The sequence below is a fragment of the Perissodus microlepis genome, chromosome 17 (assembly GCF_051167445.1).
Source record: "Perissodus microlepis isolate ML-2025 ecotype Zambia chromosome 17, ASM5116744v1, whole genome shotgun sequence".
NCBI classification, from domain to species: Eukaryota; Metazoa; Chordata; class Actinopteri; order Cichliformes; family Cichlidae; genus Perissodus; species Perissodus microlepis.
Window position 1 is genome coordinate 1,158,142 of NC_140477.1, and position 21,002 is coordinate 1,179,143.

The 21,002-nt window shown below is 45.4% G+C and overlaps 1 protein-coding gene across 4 annotated transcripts in view; it reads right to left on the reverse strand.

Moving 5' to 3' along the window:
• dennd1b (DENN/MADD domain containing 1B) overlaps nucleotides 1-21,002 on the reverse strand; it is a 93,275-nt gene that overhangs the window by 4,265 nt on the left and 68,008 nt on the right. For all 4 annotated transcript variants that reach the window (XM_084910392.1, XM_084910393.1, XM_084910390.1 and 1 more), the window contains 8 exons: nucleotides 17,914-18,015; nucleotides 11,664-11,754; nucleotides 10,056-10,096; nucleotides 8,855-8,890; nucleotides 8,434-8,490; nucleotides 7,285-7,374; nucleotides 555-640; nucleotides 16-238 (listed from right to left, as the gene is read on the reverse strand). In XM_084910392.1, the coding sequence (XP_084766518.1) occupies nucleotides 16-238; nucleotides 555-640; nucleotides 7,285-7,374; nucleotides 8,434-8,490; nucleotides 8,855-8,890; nucleotides 10,056-10,096; nucleotides 11,664-11,754; nucleotides 17,914-18,015 (726 nt within the window). The remainder of the gene's footprint in view (nucleotides 1-15; nucleotides 239-554; nucleotides 641-7,284; nucleotides 7,375-8,433; nucleotides 8,491-8,854; nucleotides 8,891-10,055; nucleotides 10,097-11,663; nucleotides 11,755-17,913; nucleotides 18,016-21,002) is intronic.

Here is a 21,002-nt window from a genome sequence, read left to right on the forward strand (position 1 = left end):
CATTTTCTTGCGTACCGGGGCTTTGTAGTCTAAATCATCCACGGACAAGAAGAAGTCCAGACTCTTGGCGGCACTGAGTCTTCCTTGGTCCATCGTCGTGGTCGTCAGAGAATCCAGGATTTCTTCCAGAAGGTTCATCTGGCCCGACTGAGAGGAGTCGATGTCCAGATCGAGGGAGTACGAGTCATCGCTGTCCTCATTGTAGGACGGGACGTCGCCGCTGTCCTCTGAGGAGACCCTGCGTTTGGAAGAAAAAGTCAGATTACCCCTTCATCTGTGTGCACGCGCGTCCAAGAGATCATTTCTCACAAGATAACCACGTTTTCATGACAGGGTCAAATGCAATATGCTGCTCAACATCATACAAATGACATCACAACTCCATCAACGTGTTCCTGCCCAGTGTGTCCACTAGGGGGCAGTGTCACCATGAGGGAAGAAGGAAAAAGGAGGACAAAAGCACTTCTGCACATAACCAACTTTTGAATCCATCACCCCAAGTTGTCATATCTTGACATATCGATCCAAAACTGAAAATGGCTTCAGAGACTCACTTGCTTGCATTGTCCAGCTCCTCATCATCAAGCCCATAGCCCAGCTCTCGAGGGCCCATGCTCATGGGAGACTTGCTGAAGTTATGCTGTTAATGAGAATAAAAAGGCAGGAGGATGTAGTTAGAAAGAAAAAAATAACGAGATAAAACAATAAAAATGGACCCGAGGGGTTTTGGGGGGGGGGGTGTCTCAGCTTCTCAGTAAATAATACAAGACTGCTGATAAACACGAGTCCAGACAGAGTACGGCGTTCTGCTGAGGTGCAGCTTTTCATAAAAGTGCGACTTGGGATTCGACAGAAAGAAGAAAAAAAAAAAAAAAGAGTGTGTGTCTGGTGGGTCCCCATAAGACGGGACTAATAGCCTGTTTTAACGAGCCCGCGTCCTCAGGGTGGAGACTAAATTTGTCAAATTTGGGTCTGGGGATAAAAATCTTTAAGATCCCCTGCAGTGTTTTATCAAACTCAGCATTAAACATGAACTAAAAGGTGCCGGAGAGTCAAGATACGGCCAGCTACACCAATAACTTGCATTATGGCACCAGTGCATTTGACACTGCAGCGCGGTGAATGATCTGAGCGCGCTGCGGTCGTCTGACACGGTGGTTTAATAAGCCACCTGTGTACCGTGTTTAATGGGCGGGTTAGGGAAGAGACAGAAGCTTTACAGAGCAGGGGCAGGACTCTCCCCGTGGGAGCCCAAATCTGCCCCGGGCCACTTATTAACATGCCTTCCACTAAGATGCACATGTTCCTCTCACTGCGTTCATGTTCACTGATGTTAACGCCATCTCACGCTTTCTAATTCACACTCTTTACATTTTGCTCATTTAGCTTTCTTTAACAATATCTGTGTTGTCTTTAAGCGCCTGTGGGTGCAGTTACAGCACCGCCGCAGTGGGTTACAGCGATGTTTTCTCTGCTTTTTAACGCCACTTTCAGGCTCCACCTCTCTGCATGTTTCTCTTTAAACTAACGTAAGCTGCGTTATCAAAGGCCGTCACCCAGAAAAAAAGATGTTGTTCAGCCTCAAAAGTGATCAGAGTGTCGGGAAGGAACTCTGAGGATGATTGTGATCGTGCACCGTGACTCAAACGCCAGAACAAAGAGCGAGAGAGGAAGGTAAACGAGTGAAAACGGGAAGGAAGGAAATGTAGAGGTGAGGCAGGATTCCTCAAAGCCCCAAAGAATGATGGGAATGGTGTGCGAGTGTGTGTTTGAGGGGCGGGGGCAGTTTGGAGGGGGTCAGTATTGGAACGGTGAAGCAAGCCGGTCTTGATTAGCTGACGCAGTGCCAGCCAGACAGGCGGAATGTAACGTGTGGCTGCGCTGGCCTCATTTAGGGCCTGTGTGCACGCACACACGCATGCACACACACGCACACGCATGCACACACACACGCATGCACACACACGCACACTATTACAAAAAAAAAAAAAGAAACACAAAGAGTTAAAGTGCCATTTTCTCCATAAAAGTCAGCCGAGGAGATGTGTGCAGTAGCCACTTAAGCCTCTCAGCCATCGGGCTAAACACAAACACATGTGGTGGCACTGCTGATTGGCCGAGCCGCTCCCCTTCTATGGTAGCTTGGAGCTATAATGAAAGAGATTTCAGAGGGGCTCAGGCCTGGGATCCCTAAACAGCTTTTAATGGATTCCTGTGTCAGGGCAGTAAATCTGGGGCCAGGCCGGCACGCCAGCCAGCAAAGCACGCCAGCAGAGCGAGAGATGCACCTGTGAGACACTCGCGGAGCGTCGGCTTCGGACACAAAAATGCTTTCTTAAACACTACAGACGCATGTTTTATATCCTTTACGAACGCGGCGCCTCTCTCTGCGTGTAGGTGTTTATTAAAGCGACCGGACACAGGTCACGACGCCCGGCCCTCTGATCTCGGTTACAGCTCTGTCTACACAACAGGAAGTACCGCAGGGAGCAGTAAATAGATGGGACGTCACTTCACGGCTTTATCAATTTGTCATTCCCTCTCTTCACTGTGACCCTCAGAGCAACAGGAAAGACCAAACTTTTTACAACAACGAGGCGTTTTACAATAAAAGAGCAGGGGTCGCTTTATCGCTTCTTCTTCTTCTTCTTTGTTTCTTTAACGGCCAGCATACTGAGGTCATTTAACCGCTGTCATAAATCAAAGTGTGCATTTGGTAGTTACTTTATTACCGGCTCTGCGGAGCTGTCACAACCAAGAGCAGCGGTTAAAATCTGAGCTCAGAAATTAGATTGGCTGCACGTCGATGTGAACAACAGCAAATAAAATGTAACTACAGAGACATGCACGATGAGATATTCCTAACCAGTGCAAACAGGTCTGCTGTTACAGCTGCGACAGCTCTGTCACCGTCCCACATCTCCACAGGCCTGACAGGACAGAGGAGAGCACCGAGCAGGAGAACAGCACATTATCATACCGCTCCTTCATTAGCTTCTCGCTGTCGGCTAATGGGAAGCTGAAAGGTGAAAATGAAAAAGCGATTCTCGCTCCACGCCTCCCGTCTTTCATTTCCTTCCCTCCATCACTCGGCCGTCAGTGACAGATGTCACCGTTTCCGTCCGTCGGGCTCTCCGTTCCTTCCTCCTCACCACGAGAAGCAGGAGTCGAGAAAATAATAAAAACAGGTTATTTAAAAAAACTCTCGGGTGTTTGTTAAATTAAAAACAAGGATCGGCGGATTTTATGGACTTTTTTAAATGCATTACTACTGGAATTGAACTGGAATTGTAAACATGGCGGCTATAAACAAGCTAAGATTACATCGAGCAAAGACATTTAAAGAAGAAAAACTCAGATTCGATTCATTTCTTCAGTCGGGGAAAAGGTCGCCACCGTGCTTCTGACGGGCTCTCCTCCTCTTTCCTTCCCTGCATGACCAGTTATACAGAACAACTCTCTGTGACAGGGCCAAACGCTAGTGGGCTTTAATAGCTGGTTGAACATTATACATTTCATATGGTATTTCAGAGCCGCCACTAATCTCACAGCTTGGCAGTGTATGTAAAGAGATTCCAGTAAATGCAAACAAACCTCGGGGAGAAGCAAAGCCTTTGCAGAAGTATGGCCAAGTGTCTGCCTGTTTAAGAGCCGCTCACTCGAAAAAGGGAGAGGAGGAAAAAAAGCGGCGTTTGAGGAGCGATCCACTGCTCCTCTGTCCAACTGGCTGTTGCTGAAAGCTTCCTTTTCACTCAAACCAGGAGCCGTATAAAAGAAGACGAAATGTGCATTATGCTCATTCTGTCAAACCAAACACCTCAGGTTAAAAAAATAAAAATCACCAGGTGTCCTTCAGTGGGTGCGATGCAGTACTTTGAAGCTTCCAGGAGATGGCACTTTGGTTTCAGCCAGGAAGCCGGCGGGTCTCTGAAGACCTTAGAAACTAAGTGGAGAGGAGACTGCACATGCATGCAGATACCAGGGAAGCACACACAGAGCAACTGTACGCTAACACATCCAAACTGCTGCTACTAATGCGCAGCGTTAATCTTATGATGAGCATAACAAACCTATTCTCCACTCAGTCACATTTAAAATGTAGATTATTGAGCTGTGACACTTTCAGATCCAACCACTTTACCCAGACGGGTCTGTGTGCTGTCCCCGTTAAAGCGTCTTCATTTACACAGGACATAAAGGTAATAATGTCTTTAAAACACATGTCAGTAAAAACATGTTTGATCTCGGAGACAAACGATAGCCTTTCATCGTCGCATGCACACATGCACACACTCAAGTATCCTGCAGACTTTGTTCCTGTTTTACATCTGTGCTAGCTTCCTGTTTCCCCTCAACTCTGAGCTGGCATTTCTCCTGCTTCACCAGGTGAAGAGTCCACAGCCCGGGGGCTGAGCCCGGCCACAAGCCTGCTGGCTGTCATTGCCCATAACGCTGTCCCGACCTCCGCTCTCCTCTGCACACCTAACAGCTGTCATTCAGTTGCCTCCAACCTGAGGCGAACTGATAAATGCATGTTTGTGCACAGCACTCAGATACAGCCTCACATACTAAAGGGATGAGGTACAGACATAGTTTCTATTCACAGATGTTTGGAGCACAGTGCCACATGAAGCGTGCACACGCGCACACACACACACACACACACACACACACACACACACACACACACACACACACACACTAAGCTAAATCTTGAGCAGAAACCGGTGCTCACAGGAAACCATACAGGAGCCAGAACAATGGCTGTTTGTTGCCCCGTTCAGCCTCGTTTCTGTCAAACGAAAGGATTACTCCTACATTCTTAATCAACACGCTCACCAAACACTACAAATCACCCACATTGGCGGAAGCAGCTGAAATATGAATGCATATGACAGCAGCACTTCCTCTCTGGTACATGTGTTGGCTGATCAAATAGAATAGGAATTTGGTAACTCTGATTATTTCGCTATGATTAATTAAAGGAGCTTCTGCGGGATCATTCGTTTCATTTCAAGGACACACAGAGATGTGTGCAAAGAAAAAGATTTGTTAAAAAAAAGCAACATTTTTCCTCCACGTCGGCGTTTGCAGCGTCTCTGCAGCTGACGCGTTTCAGGTGGACGGGGCTCCGACGGTCACTCGGTTAAACGTACGGTGGCGGCGTCGCTGATGGGTTTAGTGCACGCAGCACAAAATCCTTTAATAACTAATTAGCTGGTAATATTACCTTTATTAGGGTGACGTGTAACAGCAGTGTATTCTCTCCTGGCTCAGTGACGCACTGACTCCACTTGTTGGTCAATTAAGGAAAAGGTGCAGAAAATCTCTCGTAATAATAAAAAATAGACGCTCATGTTTCATGAGGTGTTTACCAGATTTTGTTTAAAGCAGAACTCTTTGCCAGTTTAATAAGTACACTTAAAATAAGTCTGCATGAACACACATTCATGACGGTGTTACTTTTTACATTTTCATTGTAGATTTTTAATCATCATTTTACCCTCATCGATCTTAAAAGTGCTCAAATATTTACAAGCATTTTTTTGCACTGTTGAGACAAATGTTTGCTGTGTGGTTAGAGACACGACAAAAAACCCCTAAAGATGAAAAAACTCTTTTTAACGATGAGCTCGGGCCAAACGTGCGGGCGCGAGCGAGGGAGGCGTGCGGATCAAGGTGCTTCTTTTCCACTTTACTTAACCTTTATTTAACTGGGTTAGTCCCACTGAGATCAATTCCTCGTGCGAGGAACACCTGGTTAGACGTTTGTGGGCAGAACAACAGCACGAACATTTCATAAAAAGCTGAAGAAAATAATTTAAAAAAAGAGACGAGTGAGACACGGCGAGCGCGAGAACAACGGTGACGCTCGTCTTCAGATCAAATGTAAATGTGCTGCACTAAACGGTTCAAAGTATAGAAATTACTGACGTAGAGAAAAAACTACAGACTATTTGTTCAAAATACAATAAAAATATTGAGGCTTACAGGCCTGTGAATATTAATTAATATACATTTCATCAATTAAACCGAGTAGTGTTTGCAAGTGCTTTTGATTTGTGTGAATTGGTTAATATGCTAATAGAGAAAATCAATATTATGAGAGCAAAGAACGGGAGCATCACCGGGAAGAGAAACTGATGGACTACATCTAAACACAAACACACAAAGCGGCGCTGTGGGACACGCCGTCCTGTGTCCTGCGTGTCCCTCCTCCAGCGGTCTCCAGGGACCCGTTACTGTGGCAATGAGCGGGCCTCGGCGGTACGAGCGGGGCTGTATATCCTGAATAAAAAAAAGTGTGTGCGTGCATGTTTGTGGGGGTGTGCGCGCGCGCATGCCGGCTGGGGGGCGGGAGGTGTCCGAGGAGGCCTTTAGAAAAGCCCTAATTGCCGTTCCTCTCTTCTCCCCGGCCGTCACACCTTCCTCTGAGCTAAGACTTTCCAGCCTCATCACACACACAGGAAATACAACACTAATTAGAGACAGCACAACCTCTCCTAATCACACTCTTACACGACTGTGACCAAAATGTCAGAATGTGCACGCAGGCGTGTTTGTGTGTGTGTGCGTTTTTAAAGCTGGGAACTGGGAGTCCATATATTCATTTAGCAATAAGAGGTGGAAAAGCTCCAGCCTGGACCAGCCGAGCATAGACGCGAGGCAGGAGCAGAAGCAGCATCCTCGAGGCTGTGTGCATTTGTTTAGCACAGATGTGTGCGACTCCAACGGCGCGATGCTAAATCTACACATTTTCATTTACACCGCGCTGCAGCGTCTAATAGTTAAACTACAGAGTATTTTCTCCTCGCATATTTATTGATGAATGTGTGTTTTGTGCGTGTGCACGCGCCTGCACATCTCCGTGCACGCTCTGCACACAACAAAGAACAAAAAAAAAAAGTGCTACCACTTATGGTGCACAAGCAAATTCTTCAGAGGAAACGCTGACCAGCAGATGAGCTGATTCGACTGTCCGTGCTGTTCAGAGGAAAACACTGAATGTACAACACGAGCGCATTGAAAGAGGAAAAAATGCTTATCGTTACATTTGGCACCCTGACAAACTACTGTACTTCTGAGAGATGCTACAAGAGAGACAGAGCTGGGGGAGAACGAGGGAGGGAGGGGAGTCAGAGAGATGTGGGGGAGGGAGTGGACTGAAAAGAGTTCAGAGGAAAAACACTGAATCCATTCTGGTCAAGTGAAAGTGAGCTCTGCTGTAATCAGTCAGCATAAATGTAGTTAACTCATTTACTGATGTGTGTGTGTGTGTCATACCCGTCTCATCTTCTGCAGTCTCCTTGGAGACAGGCTCTTGGTACTGGTTGGAGATCCTGGATAGACCATGATCCCCTCCTCTTCATCGTCCTGACAAAGAAGATGAATTTCGGTTACAAAACAGGCGTTAACATCGACGTCCGTACAAAAGAGCAACGAATGCAACGAAACCGGTCTGATGCCGCCTCACAGTAACGTTACATTAAAGGTTAAACGATCCGTCTCTGGCTGGTTTTCAACAAATCCACGTGGCTTTACCTGGTTTCCTCTGCGTGATACAGTTTCAACTCTATGTGGACACTTTGTGATGCAGAAAATACTTAATGCACCAAATTAGTCAGAGAAAAAAAGAATCACGAGCAAATACACGTAACTGCTCTTAAAACTGATGAAAGTCTGGTTGTTCTTCAGTCTCAGAGCCAAAAACAAACTTTTCACTTCTACGAGACATTTTTCAGCACGAGACAGATGGATACCTTTCGCTCTGTCGCTTGAAACATTTCCCCCTCAGTTACGACGACAACAACCACGGTAACCACCTCTGACACATCGACACGCTCGTGCTTTTAGGGCCCCCGCTTGGGGCCGTGCAGCTGGCAGCAAAAGAAATCCGGTGCAGTTTGAATCGCATCATAAATTAATTTCTCTAAAAAGGAAATGTGTTTAAGTGGAGAATCAAACACTTTCCGCACCTCTGTTTGCCGCCGCTGCGCCCTCCCCTCCTGCTCATCATCAGCACCCTGAGCCTCTCGGTTTCACACTGACAGATCAAACTGCTATTGCCTTATCAAATCCATCAGGCTTATGGAAACATACACCTCGTTACATTAGCTTTGAGGAAATCACAGGCTCGCTGATGAAATATGCAGACAATAAAAAGAGAAAGAAGGGGCTGCGGCTCAGATGACATGACAGGCCATAGCCAGAGGGGCGCTGGTTAAAAATGTACAGCCCTGAACAAAGCGCTAAGCAGGCTTCAACAGTCATTAAAAGGCCCCTGCGTCAGAATCACACACTCCATGTAAAGCAGCTTTCCTGTCTGTTTCTATGAGGCAGGCATGTATCCATCCGAGGGCCTCCCAACAAAATGATGTGTACGCGGGTGTGTTTGCACGCCCTGACAGCGTGCGAAGGTCCGGTGCAGCTCACCCTTGCTTTAAGTATGCCCCTAAAGTCCCGGATACCCTTCTTAGCATGAACCTTGGCCTAGGAGGGAAACACACACACAGTAAGACACAGATTACACACAAAACATGTTGCATTAACATTCTGTTCTGGTTTCATGTAACATCAAGAAATACTTTGATCCCCGTGGCAAAAAACATGCAGACAAGAGGCGGGATGAGAGAGCCTCGCACATCCAGGCGGGGCACCCCGGCCACCCTACCGTACGCCACATAACAACACGCTCATCAAATATTTACGAGCTGTGAACAATCCTCCTGATTGTTCGCGACTCGTCGGCCAAGTTTGAAAAAGTTCATTTGAAAACCTTTAAAAACATCTTTAAAACCTCTTTTTCCTCCAGGTTTGAATCCTTGTTGTGCACAAATGCAAAGCAACACTTTACCTTTGACACGGCTGTGTTGAAGAGCGCTCCTCCTCTCTGTAACACACGGAAACTGTCAGTCAGGGGCAGGCGCTTGGGGCAAACGCACAAACAAAAGAACATTTGAATCAATTACTGCTACAGCCGCAGAGATGCGCGCTTTATCGACTTTTACTGCAATCAGTCTGGCGACAAATGAGTTCCGGCTCACGTTAAACCACACCGGGCGATCGCACCGCGCCGATTGATCGGTTCGTATGTCACTCGCCACACGTTGGCCGCAGCACGACTTACAGCGCACACCTTAGCTACAATCTACAAAACACACAGCTGCTAACAGCGACGCACAAACGCCAAACAGCATCAGCGAGCAGTGATAGACGACGTGGTTTTATTTAGAAGCAGCCTAAAACAGTGATAGAAAGGATCGTATGTGATTGATTCGTACTTCTGCACACTGACATTATGGCACCCAGCATCTCTCGGCGCCTTTCTTCTTTGTCTCTCCGATTTGCTGCTTTTTTCCTTTGGCGTCTCAACTCTTTTTCTCTCTGCTGAGTCTTTAGTGTAAGCACAAAGCGTCGGCTAAACGGCTAAACAGAGTAAATGGCAGGCAGCGTTTCAGAAGTTGGCAGAGGGAGAGGAGAAGAGGGGCCGAGGTGAAGGCCCCTCTTATAGATCCCTGTCAGTCAGGAAATATGAACTTTAACAAACCTTTGAAGAGCACTCTAGAGGACTAATTCAGCCTTAGCTGACGGCTTTGGGGGGGGGATGAGTGAGAGAGGGAGAGGCCAAGGTTGTGGTGAGGTGGGGGGGCTGTGACAGAAATGAGAGAGCGAGACAGACGGATAAGAGAAGAGGAGGAAATGGCCAGAGAGAGATGAAGGCGGGAGAGACGCGTGTTCTCGGCGTGGTTCAGCGGAGTAACGCCCGTGTTTGCTGCCAGATCAACACGTCATGTCGGAGGACGTCTTGTCACGTCAAATCGCTCCCCGCCCGTCTCCACTGTCCTGCTGCACGCGCCGCTTCACACGCACCCAACTGCACTCGAGCTCGATCTGCGCGTTCAGGCGGCGCCTTCATTCCAAAGGCAACGGCGAGGCTTCAAACGCCAAGTCGCGCCTGTCATGCTTTCAATTAAGTATAACTCGGGAATAATATATATAAAAATAAAAAGCATTGGGAAAGGTATAGATATAGATACAGCATGTTCTGTAAATACCTTTACAGTGTGCATCCACTGCTGGTAAGACCGTGAATTACCTGACAGGACGTATAAAACAGGACATGTGATTAATCATTCAGGGTTCAAAAGAAGCCCCATACTGGCTCCTGGAAATGCAGCCACAGTGAAACATTGTTATGCTTTTGGTAAAATAATCGACTGTTTTGTTTGTTAATTCGATCATGCAAACAATAAACAGCAACATTTAGCAAAGAAAATAAGAGATAAAAATACTACACAAAATAAAGTTAATATCACATCATGACATTTTCTACAGACATTCACTTAATTTCAACATTTTCATGTCTTTATAGTTCGAGAAGATCATATTTTTAACTCTTTTTGAACTGTTTTCTGTTTGGACGTTGCTTCAGTTCCATATTCAGACTGTTCCTCAGTTTCACTCCATGCACACAAACACTGAAGCTTTTTCTTGCAGTACGGACCTTCACTTACAAAAACCCCTTCAATTATAACTTCTTTAAAAACAAACATACTCTGAATATTTCCTGGCAGTTCCTTGTTTTTTGCTTTGAATAGAATTTGTGCTGTTTGGAATTTCACTAGATCGGCAGATTTCAATATTTCAGACTGCGAGAACAGTGAGTTTGTACGATCCTGTAACCTGCAGCGTGGATGATTCAAACTGCGTTTTTTGAAGAGTACAAAGTGAATGTAATGTAGTTTTACAGTTGTTGCCTCAGACCTCTGCACAGTAGCTTAAGTAAGGTGAAACCAGTGAACAGTAGAACATGAAGGGTTCTGTCTAATACCTGCTTTGCCTTGTTTAGTACTAAGTTGAAGAATTTTGGGCCCAAAACTGACCCTTGGGGTACACCACAAGCAATGTGCACATAAGGAGCATTTAATTTCACAAACTGCTTCCTGTCACTTAAATAACTCCGGGCCCAATCTAAAACTACCCCTCTGACACCATAACGTTCCAGTTTTCTTATTAATATGTCCTGATCTATGGAGTCAAATGCCTTTGTCAAGTCTATGGAGATTTTCTATAGTTCTCAGGCTCTCCTATCAGACCACAGTGTGGTCGGGGTCGGGGTTCACACTGAAAAGCTTAAAAGCACGACGGCAGCAACATCTGAATGGCACCGCTTCTTTTCTTTACCGTCTAAAATCTGTGTTGCTGTGATTATATATGATCAAATTTGTCCTGCGAGGCTTTGTTTTAACAGGAAACAATAAGCTCTTTGGTTTGCACTCGGCTAGGTTCACACGTGCGTTTTATTATCGGCCCCGAGAACAAACAACACTCAGGATGCGTGTGAAACTTTAAGCCTGAGAACAGCAAAGAGCAACTGCAAGTCATGACATCAGTGTCACTTATATAATAATCAGTGCGTTAATATTTAAAATCGACATGGTTGCAGCTGCGATATCTTACAGCAGGCCTCAAACACTGAGTGAACAGAATTTATCAGCATTTCAGTTTTATGCACTTCTTTAAAAAATCTGAAAAGGCTTCTAATTATTTTTAGTTTAGCGGTCTCACCTCGTTCTGTTCGTTGATACTTCCTGTGTGTTGCATTAAAATATGGCAAATAAAAATAATGCAGCTAATTGACAGACAAGTCCAGCAGTACTCACTTCCACAGAAGCCCCCCTCTGTGATCTCTTCTTCAAACACGTCAGTGAAGCCACGGCCTGCGTTCAATTTGGCCAGCCGTCCGTCGATGAACTGCAACCATAAATTTAAACACGCTTATTAAAGAAGGGAGCCGGAGGAGGAGGGGGTGGGGGGATGTGAACACACTCACGCAGATACAAACACTCCAGCAGCCACAGAGGGGTGTTATTAATCCTACCTGACGGAAACTACATCCCAAGATTAGTTGGGCTGCAGGTAATAGGGATTTGGTAATGCGGAGCAGGTGAGGGATTAGAGCAGCAGACTACATGCTACACTCTGTCTGAGACATGAGGAAGTTTCATTTCCTCCCTTTGTAACGTGGCGAGCAGAAAAACTCCGACTCGTAAATATGGACTTAACAGCTAGACAGCGACACGTTTCATGAGCGCAGGCGCGCGGAAATATGTTACGCAACCACAACACTAACGTTTACAAACACAAACTAAACATTTAAGATGAACAGAATAAACAAACAGCATCCTTTAAAAAGCATGAAAGCAAACGGAGTCGCCCAGACTGTGGCTGCAACTTAAAAAAGCAGAGATGAGACGCACAACTGAATTATACTTGTAATAGCTACAAAGACATCAAAGGCTTTGTTCCTTAATATTTTGGCCTATCATAAGAATTGTGGTGTGCCAAGCAGTGCAGATTCTTATTAGTTCAATGTTTTATGGCTCCGTGTTTGGGTTTGTTTTTTTTTTTAGGGGAAAGAAACTACAAATTACATTTCTAAAATATTGAACATGAAGAAAATCATTATAGGAACATTGATGACTCACACACACACACACACACACACACACACACACACACACACACACACACACGGTGTTCTGTTAACTTCATCCAACCAAACTGACCACAGGTTGGCGTTAGCTTCTAGTCCCAAAGCTTATTTTATGATCAAACCTCTATTGTGACATCATCGGGTTAAACTTGGCAAGTCTGTGCATGTTAAAAAAAAGGAACAAAATACACACACACACACACACACACACACACACACACACACACACACACACACACACACACACACATGTTAAGTCACTTTTAAATCTCCCAGTGCAGTTTTAACAAGTCTGCTAAGAGTCGTTAAAACTGTGTGAAAATGCAGAAAAGACAACTTTGCACAGGTTTGATTTTCTTATCTCAAACTTCTTGTGTGGAGGTTGGAGGGAAAAGTAACAATGTGCCATTGTGCTTATTTAAATAAATAAATGCATATAATAATATGCAAACATATATATCTGCATCTGCATTTAAAGCTGGAATTTTCACTAATTATTACCATTAATTAGTGATCAACACCTACTACCTTTCAAACAACGTTTAAGGGTTTTAATAACATACGAGCACAGAGGCAACATGCTGCCATTTGATTTCCAAGTGCAGCGGTCCCGTTTCCACCCCTGAAAGTGTGGCCAAAGTATAACAACAGCAGAGGCTGTTCTTGGGTGCATGTCTTCAGGGACAGCCTGCTAACTAGCGACCGACACGTCGACCCTCGCCCGTGGTCAGAAGAGCTGGAAACTCATCATTAGATCATTTTAATGAGAGGTGAGAGCGCCGCCTCCAACCGGTGCTCTGCTTCATGGCTGGCCCAATTAGCGCAGATAATCAACCCAAATCATCACCCAGCCAGAGCCTCCGCTTACACTCCCCACCCCACCCCCAGCCATATTACCTGCCTCATTGTGGGCCTTAATTAGACATTACTCATCAATGGCAGCCTGTGATCAACACACTCTCGCACACATGCAAACCAGCACTTCAAATAAATAAATTAAAAACAAAAAACAGTCATTCTGGTGTTCAAGCGCATGAGCAGGTCCATAAACACACGAACGAAGAGACAACAGACCCTTTTCATACCGCCTTAAATGAGGGTGGCGGGGGATGGTTAAGGTTACAGATATAACCAAGGTTCTCTGATTAGCATGTCTCACTCTTGGAACTGCCCAGGAGCTCTGATACCTGCGTGTCATTTAGTGTGACTCATGCTAATCAGAGCGCTACATCGAAAATCTCTACAAGAGAGGAGCGTCGACACCAGGACGGGTGCTGTGCCAACTTATAAAACCTGATGGTGGTGGGGGGGAGCTAGCTTCTGCTACTATAAGCCATGACAAATAACTGGCCACCTGATCCAGAACTATCCTGCCATCTGTGGTCTGGCTTTGGGTCCTTGGACTACAGGTTACTGGGACCTCTGGACAAACAGGGCAGAAAGCAGAGCCCAGGACATCCCCACCTGTGTGCATCACTGGGACTAAAGCAGGCGAGAGCTGAGGCTTCTTTGGAAAGTAGAGTTTCAGTGCCTCATCAACATTGTGCTTCTCCTCACCGCGCTCTTTACATGGAGGTGTTGGGCGAAGAGTAAAGGAGGTCCTTTACTAATAGAATAGGACGCTGCGTTCTCTCCAGATCCAGGACTTACGCCCAAGTAGCCTGTACGGCCACTACTGTACGCAGGAAATATGTTATAATACAGCGATCAAGAATAAAGGGAGGACTGTAGACGATGACGTGGCTTCACCATCCGTCTCCATAATCTGGTCTAATAAAACGTTTGAACGTTGTTTGAACTGAGCGATTTCTGCAGCCGTCAAACTAACATTTTATAACCTGTGTTTGGCTGGTAGGTAAGCCTGTCTGTGTGCGTTCACCTGCCCTGCATGTTAAGATCAAGGATATTTCAATGCTGTCCTCCGACCCACCGGGCCTGTCACACTCGCCCAACTGCACAACACAATTCGCTGGTAAGCTAAGTGAGGAAAAGGAATGAAACAAAGACATTTTCCCAGGCAGCATAAATGGGTCGCTCTTTTGATGTACTGCTTCCCATGACATCATACTGTATTACTACTTGCTAGAACGGCGGTCCCCAACCCCCGGCCCGGTTCCCATCCGTGAGTCGTTTGGTACCAGGCTGTGAGAGTTGAGGCTCGGGTGTGAAATTTATGGTTTTCAGGGTTTTTATTGTTATTTTTTAAAATTGTTTTTATCGTTAACTCAGTTTTCCTGGATCTTTTCCCGTTTGCTATGAATAAATCTTTTCTTTGGTACCAGTACTGGTCTTATTTTGTTGTATTTATCCACGACACCTTAAAGGTCGGTCCACGGCACAAAAAAGGTTGGGGACCGCTGTGCTAAAGTACCTCTTGGCCTGTTGGTAATTTTTGTTTTTAGTTTAGTTTTGTTGCTAAAGCTAAAGCTAACCTTTGTAAGCAACAGCTTTGCTGCTTTAGGACAAAAGAAGTCGAGTCCCTACTCACATAAGCATCTTTGGCACCAGCACCGTTGTTGGCCTCATGGCGAGGTTACGTAGGATATTTTTAAATAGCGAGACAGTAATGGATTCTTCAAAAGAGGAAACTCTGAGGAAAGAACCACGACGGGACCGAACGAGGGCCAGCTTTAATGAAGCTTTCACGGTTACTCAGAATTCTGATTTCGCCAACATTTGGAAATCGAGTCATTTACTTGTTCAAGACTCAAATGTTGCTGCTGATTTAAAAACAAATCCAAGCCAAACTAAATATGTAAAGACAGACAAATGAAAGTATGAAGAACAGATGATAGTGCTGCTGCAGCGCTTCGAGTCTAAATGTCTCTTTGTTTCCCTCGTGCTCTCTTGGAGTACACATCAAGCATGCTTATAGATATGAAAAAAGGACGCATGCAAATATTAGAAATATGAAAAAGCTGCATTTTGCATTTTTTCCTGTTGCCGTTAAAATAATATTTACTTTCTAGTTTCCTGCAGCAGCTGTGATACACAATAAAGTGTGCTTTCTGCACTGCGAGACTGCGACCGCACACAACGGATTAATTTATTACACACCATTCCTCGACAATCTTGTTCTTATCCACCAAGACTGATGCATAATAAATCACTGGAGTCCAAGTCCCAGTGAAACAGCACATGGCTTCGTTTTGTCAATAGGAGAAAGAGTTCATTGACTCAGTCTCTGCTGTACGTGTAGGAGCTGAGGATGGTTGATAGGAAGCAGGTTAACGTTGACAGACCACCCCCCCCGCATTCTTTTGGATGATTTCTCCCACTTGCTGCTCGGAGCAGAGATGAGCTGGTGGACCGAGCAGAGAGGAAACACTGCAGGAAACTGCGAGTTTGTAAGAAGGTGAATATGTGACATTTTAGAGGTGGGGGGGGGTCTAACTTTTGTGTCTACTTATTTTAGGGTCGGTTCACTTAAGATTGGCCTCATGGCAGAATTTATTAACCAGAACAACAGTAGGTTGTGTTTAGTAATAGGAGGTAGTCCAGTTGTTATACTAAGGGCATTAAATGCAACTATTAGCCTTAAACGTCATGTGACACTACAGGGTCTTTAGCTCCATAATCATAATGACGAACTCCTGAGTTTGCATGAATAACTCTGATTATTTGACTTGGCTGATTGCAGAACCAAAGAGCTGCTATGCAGTGAATTAAAACACTCCAAAAACACAAAGTACCTGCAGAAAAGCAATTTCCTGCTGAAACGGTAACACCTCAAACGAAGGTAACACCTCAACATTACGCACGTGTGTAATATGGTCTGTCAAGTCCAACAATGTGGTTTAAATTTTACTACCGGCGTAATGTTGACGGTGTTAAAACCGCCCATTTGGGTTGTTGTGTAGCTTCGTTCCGTTTGAGTGTTGAGACTGTTTGTTTACACCGACAAAGCCTAAAAACGGAAGCTACGATTGGCCCGTGGTTCCCTCTGTCAACGATCCCGCCGGGAATAAAGCACAAAGTGTTCACGTCGGCTGGAGAAAAGGGAAAACAAACAGGAAGCAAAATAATTAAAGAAAGACTCTAATCCCTGCACATCTGTGGACGCTGATCCATTTGTTTAAAGGGAGCAGTCCGAGTTTCTAACGTGCACTTTTGTGTCGTCAGCCGGTGACGTGACGCCAAAGATGCATTGCGTTAAAACAAATAACGGGAGTGTCGTCGGGTAAGAATGAGCTGGGAAAATGAAAAATAAAAATCCAACCATCTCCAGGACCACAGAAAACGAATGCGTGCACGTGTGTGGCCACGCCAGTCGAGTTTTGTTTGTGTGTTTCCGAGTGGATGTAGGTCACGGCCAGAGCAGCGCTCGGGTGAACCGCTGGCCTCTTTCACTTTAGTAGCGAGAGGAGTGGAGGAGATAAGCTCGCCCCATCTCCTGCGCTGGAGAGGAGGAGGAGATAAGGGCCTGTTTCCCAATGCTACCGCTGAGGCGTGAGCCAGCCGGGAGGATGCTTTGAACCGCTGCTCGCTATCTGCTCTGCCTGGGAAAATTATAAACCGAGTGTCCAGAGAAACAAAAGGTTGATTGAGGGCTGCTGTGCTGCGCTCTCGGGGGTAAATCGCACTAGTATCGTGGGTCAGAGAGCGCAAAGAAAAATCCGAGGGGCGAGAGGAAATTTTCTTCGGTGCCAGAGGTGTCTTTCCACTCGTCTCTGCTAAGTTTAGTATTACTGAAGGGATTTTGGGGGGAAAAACATATTAAGTATACATGAGTGGTTTTTAAGGGAAACCACACATGAATAAAGGATACCTGCTCGCGCTCAGGCACACAAACACACAGCAAGTAAACACACACACCACCCCAGCGGAGTTAACAAAACCTATACGAGGTGGATTTTAGATTTTCTGAGGAGCAAATTAAAATTCTGGTCCCATATTTTGATTTTATAGACACGTGGACATGATATCTTTTTTTCTTTTTGTACACCAGATAAAACCGAGCAGAGAAACATTAAGATGTGCACTAAGAGATATCCACTGTAAACTGTTTCTGGAGGTCAGTAACCTCACATAATCCCAGGCCTCTCGCCTCTACGTTCCTGCAAATCCAGCTGACAATTTGCTGAGCGCGAGAGGAGCTACCAGGCAACTTTTATCTATAAAAATAAAAACTTTCACCAATGGAAACAAGAAATATGCTCAAAAATAACCTGATGGAAGAGGTTAGAATAACCGACCACGTAAGCACTCACTCAGTGTGTGCATACAACAGCTGACGGTGCTGATCTGAGGACGACCAAAGGCCCTGTTTTATAGAACAGAATGCAAATATAGATAAAGATGTTACAATCTTTCCACTTCAGCACAGAGCGCACGCACGCACGCACGCACGCACACACACACACGCACACACACGCACGCACGCACGCACGCACACACACACACACACTGGTTTGTACCTGTTTGAAGAGCTGCAGGTTGACAGCCATGGACAGGAAGTTCTTCATGGTGCTCGAACGATGGCTCACGAAGCTTTCTTCACAGAACGTGATTGGCTCTCCCTGTTCAGAAAAACATTTTTGCTTAAAAACAACAAAACTCATTTTTGTTTGCACCAATCTGTTTTTGTACCAACGAAGCCGCAGGAAGCAGGACAGACGCGATATCCTTTTTTTTAAGGCACCAGTTGTTGTTGTTTATGGAAGGATTCCTGTCATGCACATGATGTGTGGCATCGTTACACGCTGCATCTTTTAACCATCGAGTATTTCAGACGATTTCTTCATTAGTGAGCTAAAACCCAAACAGGAAGGAAGGAGGAAGACTGGAAGTTGGGGGGAAAAACAAAAAAAGGAAAATTAGAAACTGCTCCCCTGGCAATGCATACATGATCTCCCCTGGACCAGATACACGTCCCAGTAAACCCAACAGTGCTCCACACGAACACATTATTGCATTATTACCATTTCTTACATCATGTCTGTCGGCCTGTGAGCTACAGACACGCAGGATGACAACAGAACCACTACAGGCCAATCGCGCGCTGCCCCACGGTCCTTTTCCAGTTCACGTTCTCTCATAATTAACATAATTCACACAGATTTCAACGATGCTCCAAATTCTTCAGAGGTAAAACAATGTGCTTTGTCTGTTCCAGGCTACGAGCACAGCGCGCCACATAAAAACAACTTAACAACGCTGGAGAATAACCCCATTTTCAGGGACTGGCAGAGGATACCAGTGGCCCAAATTACATCACGGGAATACAGTTCCACTTACATCACTAAAAGTTTTTATCTTGTAAGAGTTGAAAGTGACTCGCGGTTTAATCAGCCACAGACCACACTGCAGCGTGCAAAGCTGGATAGCATACTGAGAAGCTAACGGCTACTAAGGAAAAACAAAAATTCCCGAGTACGCAGAGCTCAGTGTTCAAACTCGGACCTGCCGTGCACGACTACGAGCGCTGCTGCAGGACTCTCCCATCTTTACAGGGACAGTTCACTGATGTGTGTTTGCTGAGGTTGTTCGACTCATCACCACCTGGTTACACGAAAACAAAGCTGGTGAGAAATTTCTACTTGGCTACATTTGCCAGCAGGAAGGTGATGCGCATCTCCTCCGTGGTTGCACCGCGGCTTTGCTTTGCGTTTGCTGTGGTAGAAAGAAAACCGTTCCTGGCTGCTTTACCGGTTTTATTTTTCATGCTGACAGTTGTTCTTTTTTAACTGGCTTGAGAGTGAGCGAGAAGCATTTAGCCTCCTATATTTAATGTAAGGTGGACGCACAGAGAACAGATTTCTCCATACTGGGGAAGGACGAACGCGTTTTTATTTTAAAGTTTTATCTGCACCGTTACAGGAGGAGCACAACAATCATTTTAGCTATTTTAAGAGAGTCATTACACTGAACCACAAAGCATCCAGGTTACAGAGGAAAACTCGATAGTGTAAAGTTTGATGATTGCCTGCTGTTTGTTCACATGGTGAACTTTTCCTGTACAGCAGAACAATAACAAACATCGATTGAAGGACTTGACGTGATTTTACCACATCACAGGGTTCAATGCATGTCTTTATCCTGTCTTCCTTCTCTCACCACAACCAATCACAGCAGATGGCCCCGCCCCTCCCTGAGCCTGGTTCTGCCGGAGGTTTCTTCCTGTTAAAAGGGAGTTTTTCCTTCCCACTGTCGCCAAAGTGCTTGCTCATAGGGGGTCATATGACTGTTGTATGTATTATTGTAGGATCTACCTTACAGTATAAAGCACCTTGAGGTGACTGTTGTTGGGATTTGGTGCTGTATAAATTAAATTGAATTGAATTGAATTTCAAAATATGCAAAATGCTGAGGATGAGCCAACAGTAAAAACGAGGAAGATTCTTTCAGACAGACGATGATGTATCGGTCAGGCTTCATGCTTTAATGCGCATTCTTTATTTAAAATGGATACATTTTATTGCATGTTCTGGATGCTTCCATCTCATGCTGGCTTATATCTGTGCAGGCACTTTGCATACAAAGTTGCACATTTTTGAGCAAACTGTGACTTTCTGAGATTATGCACTGAGAAGGTTTCTGTGTCTAAAATAATCGTTACCACTTTTAAACATGCGATTGCACCTCAACCACACCTATCCACAGCTTCACATCCGGCTGGATGATCTGAACTGGTTACACGTGTTGTTTAGTCAAACCTGAGCGAATAGGACCGACCGCACACCCGCCTACCCAGCCTGGCCTCACCGATGGTGGTAAAAACCAATTTGCTATTTCGGGTTCTTTTGTCAGACACCTGTGTTACTCCGAGCTAGCGAGAAGCACCTGGGGAGCTTTAACGTGAGCCGAAACCGACGATCTGCCCGTATAATCAGCTGATTGCTTTTCGACTCATTATCATTTTCGAGTTTTGTTTCATTTACAACCCAGCGAGACTCTCACCGAGCATCCACACCCCTCCTTCTGTCGAGGCATATGGGTCTGTGAACTACAGAGCGCCTCAGCTCTCTCCGGGAAGATCTTTCCTTCAGAACGACGAGCAGAGCGATATTCCCCAAATTTCGGGACACGGGGTAGAGATCTTCTTTATTAAATCACAAGTGTAGTTTGTGCATGTATGTTAACTCCAAAGCTTTTACACAGATCCTAAAAGTCTAAAAGAAAACAGTGTGCGAACGTGAGCGAACTGAGAAATCGCCGCGCGATGCGCTCGCACGCACAAACACACCGAGTCTCGGCGCCTGTGTCAGAGGGGAGGCAGTTTGTTCGTATACAGCCTGTATACAAAGAAAAGAGAGACAGCATCAATAATGTAGCATCTTGACTCCGGGAGTCCACAAAGTCCAATTAATCTCAAAGCCAGAGGAACAAAGGCTTTGCTATCTGACAAACAGGACATGGTGTAGTTTGCTGTGCTCTGATTCAGACTTGATAAGCAGAAAAGATCTAGAAAAGAAATGTTAGGGGGCTTAGCAAAGGCGAGTTAAACACCAAAGGTGGCTAAAAGAGATCTTCAAAGGGAACGTCCCGACTCTTTTCGGCTCCTCTG